This window comes from Talpa europaea (assembly GCF_964194135.1).
Source record: "Talpa europaea genome assembly, chromosome: 13".
Taxonomy (NCBI): domain Eukaryota; kingdom Metazoa; phylum Chordata; class Mammalia; order Eulipotyphla; family Talpidae; genus Talpa; species Talpa europaea.
Genome location: NC_140080.1, coordinates 32,150,179 through 32,166,665, shown reverse-complemented (window position 1 = coordinate 32,166,665; position 16,487 = coordinate 32,150,179). Strand labels below are relative to the sequence as shown.

Sequence of the window (16,487 nt, the reverse complement as noted above, 5' to 3'; positions counted from 1 at the left end):
GGTGCTGGCTGGGGGGCTGGGAGGCCTGCCAGCCTCCCAGCCCCCAGCAAGTCTTCACTCTATCTGGGCTCTCTGGCGTTCTTTCTGCTGCTTCTCCGCTTCCACTTCAGCTTCTACTGCTGCTACTGCTGCTGCTGCTGCTGCTCTTGCTGCTTGCGTCCCCCCGTGACGCCACCCTTAAAAGCACATTCTTAGCCCAGGTGAATTCCATCTACCTATGCCCACACCCTATTCCAGGTGCCCGCCATCAGGCATGCATTCAGGACAAGGATCCATCATCTATCCTGATGGCGGAAGGGCAGAAAAGCCTGATATTTTCTTTACCCTACACCATATGACCCCATAGTCCTACTTCAGGGTACTTAGCAAAAGAATATAAAAAACAGTAACTAGAGAGCCTCTCTGGTGGCCTAGGGTCTAAATCTCAGGGCTTTCATTGCTACTGGCCTGAGTTAGATCCCTAGACACGGACCTAACCCTCATATGGCACAGCCGACCTCTTCTGACTGGCCCGCTGCTCCCCTCAGCAGTGTATTTCAGTAGATCTGCCTGTTCTATCTCCCCACTCTCTCTCTGGTGAATCCTCTCACCCTCCTGCGCTTCTGGCCTGTACCCCAGTTCTTGTATAAATAAATAAATCCATTAAAAAAAAAAGATAAAACACAAGTCAAAAAAAAAAACAAAAAACCACAGTAACCAGAAAAGACATCTGCACCCTAATGTCTATCGCAGCACAATTAACAACAGCCAAATATGGAAACAACTCAGGTGCCATGGATGGACCTTGAAAGGATTATGCTAAGTGAAATAAATCTGAAGAAAGACAAATACTGTAGGACTTCACTCATTTGTGAAATATAAATAAAATGAAAACAAGCTCCTATATACTCTGACAACAGAATGAGAGTTAAAAGAGAGGAAGGAGTAGGATGAGAATGGTTTGAAGGGGTTGATTGGTTGGTGTTGGATGGTGACTGGAGATGTGGTGGTGGACACGGTGAGAAAATGTATTCTTGGAATCTATACAGTGTTAAAAAATTAATGTTACCTCAATTTTTTTTTTAAAGAAGGGAAAATTTTATTATTTTTTTTAATTTATTTATTTTATATAAGCACTGGGTATAGTCAGAAGCGTGGGAGGGTGAGAGAATTCACCAGAGCCAGAGCAGGGAGCAGAACAGGCAGAAGGACTGAAGTACACTGCTGAGGGGAGCAGCGGGCGGCAGGAGAGGTCTGCGCGCCATGTGGGACCCTCCTCCGGTGGCCTTGGAGCAGCTGGGGATCGAACCAGCGCTGCAGAGGCTGCAGGCAGCTTCGCAACCCAGCGCTCAACCGCTGCGCCACCGGGGAGGCCCAAGAAGGGAAAATTTTAAAGTAAAAGAACAAACAGCTTTTCAAGAGGTGCTGAGGACTGCCCTCATTCACAACAGCCAAGCACATGGAATTCATTTACTTGCCAAAGCTTTAGCAAGTGCCAAGCCCATCATTGTGTGCTTGCATCCAACTGTGAAGAGCCTTCCCATGTCAAGTTGATGGAGACCCTCTGTGCTAAATAGATACCAAACCAGCCTAATTAAGGTTAATGGCAACAAGAAACTAGGAGAAACATTAAGCCGGTACAAAACTGATGGAGATGGGAAACCTTGTAAAGTGTTGGTTATTGATGGAAGGAATCTCAGGTCATTAAGGAGTACCTCAAATACTCAAAAAAAGATGAAATAAATTAGGAGAAACTAAAAGAGAGCACTCCCTGATGACCTATTCTTGCTGGAAAAGTACTAGGCACTTTATGTAAGTTATTAAATCCAAATCCCACAAAATAGTAAGCATCCTCACTTTTCAGATGAGAAAATTGAGATTCCTATGGATTTCAAAAGTGATTTGCCCAAGGTAAGGGGCAGAGTCATGTTCAAACCTTAGGCTGCCTCGCTCTATAGGTCTCACCAACAACCCCAAAGACTTCCAAACGAGTGAAAGGTTAAAAAAAAAAAAAAAAAAGAGTCAAAGTTATAAAGGTATAAACAGCCCTTAGCAAACCATTCTACAACCATTCCTTCTCTGCCTTCTTCACCTTGGTTACTTTTAAAATGGCCTCCCAATCAGCAACCAATTATTTCATTTTGCACCTAATAGCCCCTGTGTTTTCAAGCTACTATTGGTGATTTCAACATTAAAGCAATCCATTCCTTCTCCTTCCCTCCCCCTTTAGACAGGAATGTCAACTATGCCCCAATATTTAACTTTTATTCCCTAATGTCAGCACTGAGGAGGAAGTCTTGAAACCATCAAGTACTCAAAATTCCTTCCATTTTCAGAGAACAACCTGTGCCCAGTGGTTATATAGTCTGTTCTCACCATATGTTATTTTTAAAAAATCTCTATCTCCCTTTATCACAGGAGCTTTGTCCTGGACACTGATTGTGGTCCCATTTAAGAAGCCTCCCTTTTGTTTAGGTATGAAATAGCATTGCTGCTCTAGTCCTCTGAAATCTCTTCTACTAAAGTCCCATGCCTTTACTTCTAACATACTGATTTCCAATTCTAAAGTGCATAGAGGATGAGTTTGCAGCAACTAGGAAAGTATAGCAACCAGGCTCTACTGAAAATTGCCTGGGTCCAAAATATTCCAAGAAACACATTACCTATTTTGGTAATCGCCAAGTTTCAAGGATTTATTTTTTTTAAAGATTTATTTATTTATGCATACAAGAACTGGGGTACAGGCCAGAGGTGTCGGGGGGCGGGGGTGAGAGGATTCACTAGAGACAGAGTGGGGAACAGAAAAGGCAGATCAACTGAAATACACTGCTGAGGGGAGCAGCAAGCCAGTCAGGAGAGGTTGGCTGTGCCAGGCGGGCAGCTCCCTGGCTGGGGATCAAACTCATGCTGCAGAGGCTGGGGATAGCTTCACAGCACTGTGCTTAACCCCTTGCGCCACCAAGGAGGCCCAGTTTCAAGGATTTAAAGGCTGACAAACAGCAATTCTATCTGGGATGTCACCTTGCTTCAGCATGAATCACACAGAAAAGCCAGCCTGTGAGCTAGTCTAGAAAGTCCATTAAGCTATTAAGTATGGACCTGAAGTAACATTATAAACATAAACAAAAATGAGCAAGAAAATTACATCAAAGCAATATGGTATATTAAGTAGGGAAAAACTCAGAACTTGGTATACACCCCGTCAGTAAACAGTGTTTATGACTATTTATCTTTAAAAGGTCATTACCAAGTCGAGTCAATGGCACACAGAAGTATAACTATTATATAATAAGTGAGTATTGCTAAAAATTACAAAATGGAACTTAAAGAAGAGATCCCATCTTCATTTGCTGGGGGAAACTTGTCCTACAGGAATAATGACTGTGCTCCAACACTATGGAAGACAGGTAATGTGGTTGCTTCATGATGAAATGAACATGGAGTCTGAAACCATAAACTAGCAGTAACCCTCTGAACAAATCCTTTTTATCTTTCTGCCACACTTTTCCCGTCCCTGAAATGAAAATAGTACTCCTCTCTCCAAGGTGTGGAATAGACAATGCAGTCAAAACCCACACCAATGCAATTGTCTGACATCACCACTTGCAAGTCTTAAAAGCAATTTTTTTTTAATAGAGGCATGTTTATTTATTTGTTTGTTTGTTTTGTTTATACAAGCACTGGGTACAGTCAGAAGCACAGGAGGGTGAGAGAATTCACCAGAGCCAGAGCGGGGAGCAGAGCAGGCAGAAGGACCGAAGTACACTGCTGAGGGGAGCAGCGGGCGGCAGGAGAGGTCTGCGCGCCATGTGGGACCCTTCTCCGGTGGCCGGAGAGCAGCCGGGGATAGAACCAGCGCCGCAGAGGCTGCGGGCAGCTTCGCAACCCAGCACTCAACCGCTGCACCACCGGGGAGGCCCTCTTAAAAGCAATTTTAAGCTTAGTAAGGAGCAACATGAAATTCTCAATCATCCCCCAAAGCCTGCGCATCTCAGTACATGTAACCATTTCAGTAGCATGGGAGCTTCCTCCTCTTCCTTCAGTCCACTCATCCAGTCTCGTCTATTCTAGTTCTCATAGCCCAATCTCTTCCATTTGCACTGTCACCACCAGAGTCTAAGACACAACTCTCTTCCACAAGAATTACTGCAGCAGCCACAGTGGTCTCCAGCCTTTCACTTTTGGTCTCTCCAATTCCTTAAAACTATAACTTGGTGTCACCTATGACCTTTAAATCCCGTCAGCTGCCCATTGTATTGATAGAAGCCAAGCGCCTAAACTTGGCTTTCAAGGCCCTACAGGATCTGTCCCGATTCCTTCTCAACTCATTTTTTCCCATCCCTGACCCAGCTTCAGCATATTGGCTTTTTTGCAGTTCCTCAAATGTGCTATGCTCTTTCCTGACAAACCCCTACTCACCCTTTGGGTCTCATTCCCGAGTGGGCTCCCCTTCCATGAAATTCTCACAGTGAAGTACTTGCGTATTTGTGCCATTATTTTCTTACACGAAAGCAAAAAACCACAGACGGTTATAAACTCAACCACAAGCTCCAGGCGGTAGGCGCTGTCACCGGCTTGGTTCACCTGTGTGCCCTCTGGAAAACCGGGTCTGGTACACAATTTGGGCGCAAATATTGGAATGAGTCCAACTGAGGTGAAGAGAAGAGTCCAACTGAGGTGAAGAGTCGGCTACCTAGCCGACTACATAGCCTACCAGAAAGGCAAAGTACAAACACACACACCTGTCCATTTGTCTAAACATTCTCCCCAATTCCATCCTCAACAGCTCGGGTAGCTCGGACCAAGGCACACGTGGGATGTGATACCTCGGTCTTCACCTCAGGCGGTCGCTGCGGTCTTCCCTCCCCGCCCCTCTTCAAAGTTTCAGGTCCAGAGAGATTCCAGATTGGCTTGAATGAGAATGAACGCGCCTCTTTGGCCCCTGCTGGTGGTGGGGTCCGGACCACACCGGGAGACTTAGCCAATCAGGCCAGTCACCCGGAGTCTGAACTCTAGTCAGGGCGCGCGTGACGCACGCCTGTCGGAGCGCTTCGTCAACTCTGAAGCCGCGTGGTGCGAGGCACTTTTTTAAGGTTTCTCACGTTCAAATCAAACCGCGAACTCCAAGCCCGAGCGGCCAGGCGCGGGTCGCAGACCCTCAGGCGTCCACTTCACGGAAGTGAGAGCGACAGAAAAGACGTCGCCTCCTTCGCCTCGCCCTTTAAGAAGCACCCCCATTCGAGTCTGGCGGGGCTCTCAGTAAATCATCGCGAGAGCCACCGGCTTCCGCCCGCTTCCTTCTCTCGGTTTGCCGGGCCGGAAGAAAGGTGTATCTCCCCGCCCCCTGGCCTTACCTCACAAGGCAGCGCGGCCACAGCTGCGGCCAATCGGCAGGCTCATTGTAGGACGCTGCGCCGAGAGCCAATGGAAAGTAGCGGCGCGCGCAGAACTTTCCCTCTTCCGCACCGGCCCCCTCCCTTCCGCCCGCCGACTTCCACTCAGCCTCTGGCGGAGGAAGTGATGTCACAGGCCCCATGTGAGCGGATTGCAACACATGCAGCTGCCTGGAGAGAGGGAGCCGGTGTCCTACGTCAGAGCCGCCGCCGCGGAGCCGCCGCCGGGGAGGAGCAGCCGCTGCCGCCCAGGACTGGGCCCTTAGGTAAACCGGGGGAAGGAAAGGCCAGGGACTACCGCGGCGGGCCGCCCGGGCGGGAAGAGGAGGGCCTCTCTGGGGTGGCAAGGAAGGGAGCCGCTCTGCCCCAGCGGCGGCGCTAACTCTGTGGTCTTGGTGTCTCCGGGCCCCGCCGGGCCGCTCTAGGGAGGAGGAGGCGAGAAGATGGCGGACGACCCCAGTGCTGCCGACAGGAACGTGGAGATCTGGAAGATCAAGAAGCTCATCAAGAGCTTGGAGGCGGCCCGCGGGTGAGCGCCGCGTCCGGCCCCCCCGTGCCCTCTTGGTTCCCGGACCCCTCACGATGGCCGCCCCCGCGCCGCATGGCCGGATGAGGAGAACCAGGCACTAGCTAACTCCCGCCTTCTGGACCTCTGGGTGGTAGCCCCCAACTCAGGGGCGAGCGTCTGCCCGGTTGGCCCAAGAAAGTGTCCTTCCCCCCGCTTGGGGGTAAGTGGCCGCACTCGCGGGGCTCGAACCACTTGACCCAGTCGTGGTGGACCGCTGTTACTTTTGTACCCCTCCCAGGCTCTTGAATGCAGCCACTCCCTCTGAGCTCCAGGTGCTGCCCACCTGACTCGGGTGATGTTGGGGGAGAAGGCACGGCCTTCTTTTCCGAACGCCCTTCCCTGATTTCCTCTCTTCTTGTTCCTCAGTCAGACCTCATTAAAATGGCCTCCCCCTCTCGACCTTCTGATACCCGTGTGGGTGAAGTTTGGACGGGCAGGAAAGACTAGGTGGTCAGGGACTACCTCTTTCTGACTTCCCCGATGCCTGTGGATTTTAGCAGCTGTCTTAAGATGACTTCCCTGGAGCTTCCTGGTTTTAGCTGTTTCAGACCTACCTGTAAATTGAAAATGCCAGCGTGTGCGGGGTGGGAGAATAAGGGAGCTTTTACTTTACGAATCTATACTGCCCAAGAGCAACGCAGATTATGTGGCCGTTTGATTTGAGCTATAAGAACAGGGTTCCTGTAGCTGCGCCTCTCTGTAACTTATGTGGAGAGTTGCCTTTGCCCTGAGGCTTGTTGGCATTCAGAGCTGAATTAGGTCGACTCTGAGTCTCTATTTCTAAATTTTGTGAGAAATTGGGGTGTGTCTGTTGTAGGAAGGTAGGCTGGTTACAAACTGATCGTAACATTATACTGTTTTTAAATTAAAATAGAAGGATTAGTGATTTTAGGAAGGTGTGTCGATGACATTCCTGTTTTCTATTTATTTTGTTGTTTTCCTAGTTATAGGAAGTTTTTACTTACAGGAAGTAGACCCAAAAAAATGCGTTTGGAACATTACATATTTTTGTGTCTGAGCATTCTTAATATAGCAGAGTGGCTTGCCCCAAGCCATGTTGAAAGTTGTTTTCAGCATAAGAAATGGGCATTCTGACTATCAGTCCCCTATCAGTCCCGGTCTGTCCTTTGTCAGTAATTTGCAGCGAGCAACTAGAGGATCACCATCCCCTCAAACTCTGTCACTACTTAATGAAATAGGGTATTCTTAACGCCTCATAAGGCTCAGGGTTAACAGATTGCTTTTGCTTTTGTGTTTCGTTCTCAATAAATTAGGACAGTTTTGCTAAGGAATGTAACTTCTGAAAGTTTGGCCTTATCCAGTGACTTGGGCTTTTCTTACTCTAATATGAATTGGAGGTTACAACTTACTCTTTATTCTTTAGGTTGCTTTTCTTTGAATTTAATAGACTATTCAGACCTAATTAATAATCTTATGGGAACTTGAACCCAGATGGTTCTATGCCACATGGTATAATGAGTAATTGTTTCCCAAATGTGACAGTGTAATACAAAAGGGGTAATATAGGTCTTGACCCATCATAGTGCACTAGCCAGGTTATTTTGTTTCACTGGGATTTTCTGTTGTGTTACTTGAATCCTTTAGTAGAGTATGACTTTCATATAGATTGTATTGTTGCTGTTTTGTTTTAAGTGAGATGTAACCTGTATATTTGTTCTCTTGAGTTACTTTAATTTGGGGGTTTACATGTATTCTTTGAGGAAGACAAAAATACAAATTCACTACATTGATAACACAATTTATTAAGGAAGAGCATTCCTTTCTATTGCCTAGTGAAGGAAATATTCTTAAATTGTTTCCTGGCCATGTTGCCTAGCCACTTGAAACTTTTATGCTCCTCTGTAAAGTTTGCAAAGACTCCACCTCTTTAATTAGTGTAAAGCATAAGTTTTCTTCCCAGCCATAGTTTGAAAATTTTGGACAGAGTTGAGATATATAAAATAACTGAGAGTTTTCTTCTGAATTGCCTGGTTTGCTTTTATTCAGAGGTTGTATCTTGATACATCTCGAAAATTTAAAATCTCAGCCATCTGTGGGCATCAGTAAGGGAGTGACAGTTGATTCTGTTGGACTCATGTTCCCCAATACGTAATAGTTCCTTTTCAGGAATAGCTTTTTTTATGACTAAATTATATTAAAATCAGGCTGTTTCACTTATCAATATACAGTAAGAAATGTTCTACCTTCTTTACATCACTCTGAAATATTTTTGGGGCAAATTAATGGATTTTAAAGATAAACTGAATGGCAAACAAATCTATTTGCTGGTGTTTGGGTGCAACCTGTGTGTTTTAAGAGAAAACTAATGGGTTGAACCACGGTTATTAGCACTTTGATAGTGCAGTGGAGTGGTGAATTAATAGAATTGTCCCGGAAATGAAGTTGTTTTGGGGGTTTGTTTGTTTTCTTTGGCCTGTCACAGCAGTGTAGAATTCTGAGCATGTGAGTCAGATTCATTGGTTTTAAACACCACTAAGTAATGCTGGGATAAAAGTAATTTTAAAATAGAAATAGGCAATATGTGATTGCTTCTTTATATGACCCAAATATAGTGTAGGTTTAAAAGAAACCTCCTGCAAAATTGACTAATTAAATATTGAAGTTACAGAGCATGATAATTTATTGAGCCCTTAGTCACTAGTATAATATAGACACTGTGTCAAGCAAACATAACTTCGTTTAATCCTCACAACAGCCACCATTTGATAGACAGGGCAACTGAGGCTGAGAGATTAAATAATTTACTCTCCAAAGCGTCACAGAGCTAGAATGTAGCAGAGTCCAGGATTTGAACCAGTGTAGTCTATTGGACAATGGAATTGTTTTATGTTTTCAAAAAACTGTAAGACTGGATTTACTCAAATTGTAATCTGAGCTTATAACAGACTATGTTATTGTCTTAGAAGTGCATTTGTGGGAGCCAAAATGTCTAAAATGGAGAACTTGACTAGGAGTCAGTTTTTGTAGCCAGCATCATACTTAATTTTCTGAGTTGAGGATTATTACATGTAACTGAATTTAAGTTGAGTGGAACGTGCTATTTAGTTTCATATAAGCCTGACTGAATGCTAGTTTCAGGATGTGCTAGGAAAATAATCAGCCGGTTTTTTTGCTCTACATACGTGCCACTTAAAGTTAGTGGTAGTTCTTCCCAGTTTATGATTGCTTCTGGCATATTCTCTATAGTTGGTTTAATGAGGACATATGTATATATAAGCCAAAACTGGAACTAGGGCCATGTGAACGGAGCTGTGCTTGTCCTTATTCTGAATAAGGAGCTAAAGCAGATGAACATATGTTAGAGGAAAGGTAGGTGGGAAATTTTGGTTGTTGTTTTTTTCTGGTGTCTTCTGAGCCGGCATGAGGTAGCCCCAGAAATAGTGTTGGGAGCTTCATAGTTTTTAGATAAAGAAATAATCATAGCCTGTCCTGGTCATGGGCAATAGTGAATGTGACAAAGGAACAGACAAGGTTAGTTTGAGCTAAGTTATGTCTGTGAGTGTTAGAATATTTTTTCACTTACCTTCAGCGGGGAACCTTGTATATTTCAGATAAAATGCAGGCACAGTCAAATAAGATCAGCATGGTTCTGTAAACTTTATTTGGTCTATGGTCCTTCAGCATTTTTAAAGCTTACTGTTTGGTTAAAAATAACTTAAGAGATCTTGACTCTGAACAAAATACAAATTATATGGCCGTGACTTCTTATCCCCAGACATAACTCTTGGTGTGGGGTGATGTGACTCTTCACGGCTTTGAATACCAGATGTGTGAGGTTTTTTTCCCCCACACTAAGCATTCTCCAGTTCTCTGCTACGTGTCCTGTAATTTAATTCAGATCTGACACAACCTGGAGTTGGCATTAGATCCCACAAAGTAAAGGACTCAGTCTCACAAGACTGACCCCACTTACAAGGTGAGACCAGGCCTCCCCTACTTCTCACCAACAGCCTGTAAATTGGAGGTTGTTATGACTCCTCAGTTTCAGCCATTTGCTACAATGGCCCACAGAACTCGGGGAAACAGGTTTATGTTTGCTTTGTAATATATTACAAAGGATATTACATTATAAAGGATACAGGTGAAAAGGTACATAGTGGGGGCTTCCCCGGTGGCGCAGCAGTTGAGCACTGGGTTGCGAAGCTGCCCTCAGCCTCTGCAGAGCCATTTCAATCCCTGGCTGCTCCCCGGCCACTGGAGGAGGGTCCCACATGGTGCGCAGACCTCTCCTGCCGCCCGCTGCTCCCCTCAGCAGTGTACTTCGGTCCTTCTGCCTGCTCTGCTTCCCGCTCTGGCTCTGGTGAATTCTCTCACCCTCCCGCGCTTCTGACTGTGCCTAGTGCTTGTATAGATAAATGGAAATAAATCTTTAAAAAGAAAAGGTACATAGTGGGAAGCCCTGAAAGGTTTACCAACCCAGAAGTTCATTAAATCCTATTCAAGAGTTTTTAATAGTTTAATCTACAATCCCAACCCTACCCCCCACGTTCCACAATGGGGCTGAAAATTCCATCCCACAGAATCACTTGGTCTTTCTGGGAATTAATCTCATCCTGAGATTAGTTAGGTTTCCTACCTAAGTCACCTAATTAGCATAAACTTAGGTTTGCTCCAAAGGAACTATGGATGACCCAAAAAAGAAAGAAATAGGAAATTCTACGGATTTTACTAGTCCTGCCAAAAGTCAGGACAAAGACCAACATCATCCCTTTCCTTACCCCACCTTCCCCCATTTTGCTTTCCACAGTTTCGGGTACAGTCAGCCATGATCTGAAAATGTTAGGAATTCTGAAAAATCATATCCACATAACTTTTGTCACTGCAGATTGTTAAAAATGTTCTGTTTTACTATTGTTAATCTCTTTCTGTGCCTGGTTTATAAATTAAATGTTATCATAAATCTGTATGGGAAAAACATACCCAGAGTTTACTACTATCTGTTTTTCAGACATCCCCTGGAGTCTTGAAAAGTCCTGATAAATACGGGGGGATTCCACATAACCATCTTTTTTAATCTCCACAAAACTACTCACTTATAATTAAAAGTTAATTAATTTTTTGAGATATTAAATAAGTTTTTTCAAATCTTATAGATGTGTAATATGGACAGGTTTTTAATATGATTTGGATAAATGTGCTTGATACCTTTTCCAAGTGAAACTTGTTGATTTATAAAACATTCATGTGTATAGTACTTGAAATGTTCTTAAAAGTAGTGAAACTGCAGGTACTTTACTTTAGTTCTTTGTATCTTTAAGGGATTGGTTATAACTAAAGTGATACTTTGTAGTCTTTTATACTTAATACCAAAGCATTCAAGCTCTTCAGGAGGGTTTTATTTTCTCCATCCTCTCTTCTGCTTGAACCACCCACCTCCTTTCTGCCTCTGATATTTATACTGGTAAAAGACCCTGGGAGAGAATAGTCAAAAATTAAAATACTTGATTTCCTGAGAAGAGAATGAGTGTAGAACAGTTAACTACAGGGGTCTTGGTGGCCTCTTCTTAAGGGATCAGACTACAGATACCACAACACTCTGAACTGTGAGAGAGAGAAAAACAGTAGTAAAGGGAAGAAGGGAAAATAGGAGTGTGTTTGATAGGAGTGGTCCTCAGTTCACCCCATATGTCATAGGCTGCCTGTCTCAATTCAGCACTAGTCCTGACGGTCACTGTATTCTGGCGTGGTGTTCTATACACTGAATCCAGTGAACAGTTACTCTTTGAATTTCAACTCTTGACAGACTTCTCATTGTGATACCACCTATACTTAGTCTTGCAGGGAAGGAAAGATTAATCTGGACAATGCCCTAGGTAAGCAGGAGAGCCTAATTGCACCACCATGTCACCATGTACAGTGCAGGTTAGGGCCCCACTCACTTTTAGCAGAGGGTGTGTTTTCTATGAGCTTGAGTATGAGAATGTGCTCAAAGCACATCTTGTGCTAGAAAGATGTTTGGTTATGAGAAAACTTGAAATGTCTGTTTTACAGCTTGACTGAATGGTTTTAGATCCTATTTGAAGAATCAAGGCAAAAATGACCTCTTTCCCCAGGCCCACTGCTGGAACTGTCCAATTGAGAACTTGGACAGGGAAAATTTCTCCAGGGATCTCAGAATAGAACCTTCTCCTAGGATACATTCTGTAGGTGTCTTGTAATTCTTCAGTATCCTACTATCTTAGTGAGGGGGAGAAGGAATTAGGGAGATTCGAAGAGTTTTTTCCCAGCAGCTTGGAAATTATGAGGTTTCTCATAAGAGCACTGGCCTCAGAGAACATGATGAAGTCGTCTCTGGTAATAGCTTTATCTCATACCTTTGGACACACTTTGCAACCTACTATTAGAATGAAAACTTCCCCTTTGTCTTTTTTTTTTTTTCCCTCAAATCTAAGTGAAGATTAAGAAAATAGAATAAATTCTTCTCATTTTTGGGTCAGTTGTTTACATCTCTACATTAATTTGGGGTTACATTTATTTCTCCTTATGTGTACATGCTTCACTCATCCTCCATCAAACCTCCACAGAGCCTGAAGATTGTTTTTGTATACTTTGCCAGTGTGTCTTTTTATTTATATTCCACAGATAAGTGAAACCGTCTAATATCTGTGTTTCACCTTCTGACATTTCATTTAGCATAATCACCTCAGGGCATATCAATGTTGTCCCAGAAGGCAGTGAGTATTGAGTGTATTTCCACAGTTTCCTTTTTTTTTTTTTTTAAGATTTATTTATTTATGCATACAAGAACTGGAATGTAGGCCAGAGGTGTGAGGAGGGGGGTTGAGAGGATTCACAAGAGACAGAGTGGGGAACAGAACAGGCAGACTGACTGAAATACACTGCTGAGGGGAGCAGCAGTCGAGATAGGAGAGGTCTGCTGCGCCATGTGGGTAGCTTCCTGGCCAGCCGGGGATCAAACTGTTGCTTCAGAGACTGCTGATAGCTTCACAGTTCTGTGCTTAACCCCTTGCACCACCAGGGAGGCCCTCCACAATTTATCTATGGGTATTTAGTTAGGTTGGTTCCATGGCTTGGCGATTGTGAAAAGTGCTGCCATGAATTTAGGACTAAATAAGTTTTTCATATTCTTTGGGTAAAAACATGACAGAGATATTGCTGGATCATGAGGGATTTCTTTTTCTTTTTTTTTGAGGTGTCTACTGTTTTCCACAGACACTCCACCAAATTACATTCCCACCAATAGTAGAGGAGTATTCCTTTTTCTCCACATCCTTGCCAATGTTTGTTGTTTCTCTTCTTTTTGATACAGGCCATTCTCCCAGGGGTGAGGTGGTATGCCATTGTAGTTTTGGTTTGCATTTCCCTTATAATAAATGATGTTGAACAATTTTTCACGTGCCCATAGACCATATGAATGTCTTACAATCGTGTTTATTTAGGTCTCTTGCCCATTTTTGATCTGTTGTCTCTTTGTTGTTGTAGGATAAAGAATGGTTTCAAGCTCCCCCAAAACAATTGATTTGGATTAAAAGCCATAATTTCATTATTAATCTCTCATATATACAAATGTATAAGCTGACTTTATTCTTTTACATTTTGTAGATTGATCAACCTTTCTGTGCTTTAATCCAGCCTTTTCTCTTTCATCTACTTTAAAACATGGTATGTAATAGGTGCCTTAATATGTATTTGTTTGCTTTATCCTTCTTTAAGTTGTTTCATAGCTTTATTTTAACATGAGTATTTTTAGACATAAAGCTTTCATCTAGTGTATACTTTGCCTTTACTATTGTCACTGTCCTTCCTACCCACTTCCAAGAACTTTACATTTTTAGATGCCTGACAGCTGCTTGTCGTGCATACAATTTGGAGGTTTGGGGCCTTTACTCTTCTGTTTTCCCATTTTTTTATCTGATCCTCTAAAAGGCCTCATTTAAATAGACAAATCCCAAATAGGCAAAAGCTTATCTATTCCCCAATGTGTGTGTGGCCTTCTAAATTAGGTGCGTCCTTCCCTCCCCCCCAACTTATATTGAAATATGTGAAAAATGAAACCCACAAATGCTTTTTTACTATTAATCCATTGAGTTATAGCATTTATCAAATACCCACTATGAGTTTGACACTAGACATTTTGAAAATATGTAATACAATGAGAACATAGTGTAAAACACAACCCTGAACTGATACTAGAAGCCATTTCCAGCCCTATATGCAGCAGTTGAGCGCTGGGTTGTGAAGCTGCCCGCAGCCTCCACTGTGGCGGTTTGATCCACGGCCATCGGAGGAGGGTCCCACATGGCGCCCATACCTCTCCTGCCGCCCGCTGCTCCCCTCAGCAGTGTACTTCGGTCCTTCTGCCTGTTCTGCTCCCCACTCTGGCTCTGGTGAATTCTCTCACCCTCCCGCACTTCTGACTGTACCCAGTGCTTGTATAAATAAATAACTAAATCTTTAAAAAAAAAAAAAAAACAGCACATATTAAAGGGGGTGTGCTGTAAGCAGCTAACAAGGATCCTGAATGAGGTGTTTGATGTCAAAAACCAAGAGATTGTTTGACTACTCAGATTTTCTAGGCTAGGCAAGTATCGAAAAATGTTGCTTTGGGCAATAGCATTGTTTGGCTGATATGTGATGAAGTGGAGCTCTAACTGACCTACAACTTAGAACTTGTAATTGAAATTCACTCTTTATTACAAACCACTTAGCCTGAAATTAGATCCAAACGCTTTCTGTTGGTTGCTGGTTGGTGAGCTTTCAGGGTATTATTGCCCATGTGATACCTTATTGGTAAAGTCAGCACAGTTAGCTTAAAGGTAGTGCAAATGCAAGTTTGCCTTTCAGTTTAAATTTTAGTTTGCAGATAATGAAAACGTACTTGTTACTGATTCCCAAACAATTTCTTTCTTTTTTTCTTTTTCTTTTTTTAAGATTTATTTATTTGTTTATTTATACAAGCACTGGGTACAGTCAGAAGCGTGGGAGGGTGAGAGAATTCACCAGAGCCGGAGCGGGGAGCAGAACAGGCAGAAGGACCAAAGTACACTGCTGAGGGAAGCAGTGGGTGCGGCAGGAGAGGTCTGCGCGCCATTTGGGTCCCTCGCCCAGTGGCCGGAGATCGAACTGGCACTGCAGAGGCTGTGGGCAGTCTCGCAGCCCAGCGCTCAACTGCTGCGCCACCAGGGAGGCCCCCCAAACAATTTCTTAATAATTCTGGATATTTTTAGCTTATCCCTGGAAAAAGGTTTTCTTTTCTGACTGCCCCATTTTCTGACATCTTCTCGCCTTTATTTAAGGAGGACCCTCAGGAAAGACCCTTAGAGATTCATGGCTCAGGAGATACTTCTTGGTCCAATAACAAAACTGTTTTTCTTTTTTTTTTCTTTTTTTTTTTTTTAATAATAAATCTTTTTTTTTTATATAGAGGCATGTTTTCTTTCTTTCTTTATTTTGTTTTTGTTTTTGTTTATACATGCACTGGGTACAGTCAGAAGCGCGGGAGGGTGAGAGAATTCACCAGAGCCAGAGCGGAGAGCAGAGCAGGCAGAAGGACCGAAGTACACTGCTGAGGGGAGCAGCGGGCGGCAGGAGAGGTCTGCGCACCATGTGGGACCCTCCTCCGGTGGCCGGGGAGCAGCCGGGGATCGAACCGGTGCCGCAGAGGCCGCGGGCAGCTTCGCAACCCAGCGCTCAACCGCTGCGCCACCGGGGAGGCCCACAAAACTGTTTTTCTTAAGATGAGTTGAATAGCATACATTTTGACTCTTCAGAATGGTTGTGTGAGGAAAGCTGTAATTGGCATTTCATGGGTGAAAATGTTGAAGTGCAGAATGCCTAGTAAGTTACAGTGCTAAATTCTGTTTTCCACTTTCTCATTTCAGAGCTTATGATCCTACCTTAACCACATTCCCTTGCTTTTCAATTAATATCTCTTTTGCTGAATAGAAACATCTCCCATTCTCTTCTGAAAAGAGGGACTTGTGACTCTTGTGCAAGGAGGTTTGTGATTTACTAGAGGGAGTGAGTGTGCTGAGACCAAGGAACCAATGATAACGGAGGCATGCTCTTTTGCAGATCTACCCAATGAAGGACTTGGGTACCAAACATCTCTATTCTTAACGAGCTTTGGGGGTGGTGAGGGGAAATAACTTGATTTTTAGTGCTTTCCCTGAAGCTGATTTGTGTATTAGAAGATTAAGAGAAAAGCTATGACTTTTGTTTTATTTGAAAAGTTCTTGCAAAGTGGTTAAGAAAGAAGTGTGGTGGAATTTCTTGTTTGTAGGGTCCCTAATGCTGGTGTAATTGATATTTCCTGGCTTTGCACTGTTGTGACAACACAGAAAAATTTTCCACCTTCTGCTACTCCCTGATGGAATATTCCACTTGGTTAATTTTGTGACATTGTTACAATTTTTAAGACAAAGTAAATGATTGTGATTGTAGAAGCAGCTGATATGCCACCAGATGTATATGTGAGTAATCTTGGTGCTCTTGAGGATAAAACACTCCACTGAACCTTTGTAAACTTTTTGCTGAAAATTTTTGGGGCATCTGAGTTACTCTAT

General features: G+C 43.5%; 1 protein-coding gene across 1 annotated transcript in view; it reads left to right on the top strand.

Moving 5' to 3' along the window:
• Positions 1-5,815: 5,815 nt before the first annotated feature.
• ETF1 (eukaryotic translation termination factor 1) overlaps positions 5,816-16,487 on the top strand; it is a gene marked incomplete at both ends in the record, with an annotated part of 28,248 nt that continues 17,576 nt past the window's right edge. The window contains one exon of the mRNA XM_084252128.1: positions 5,816-5,901. Coding sequence (XP_084108254.1) covers positions 5,816-5,901 — 86 coding nt within the window. The remainder of the gene's footprint in view (positions 5,902-16,487) is intronic.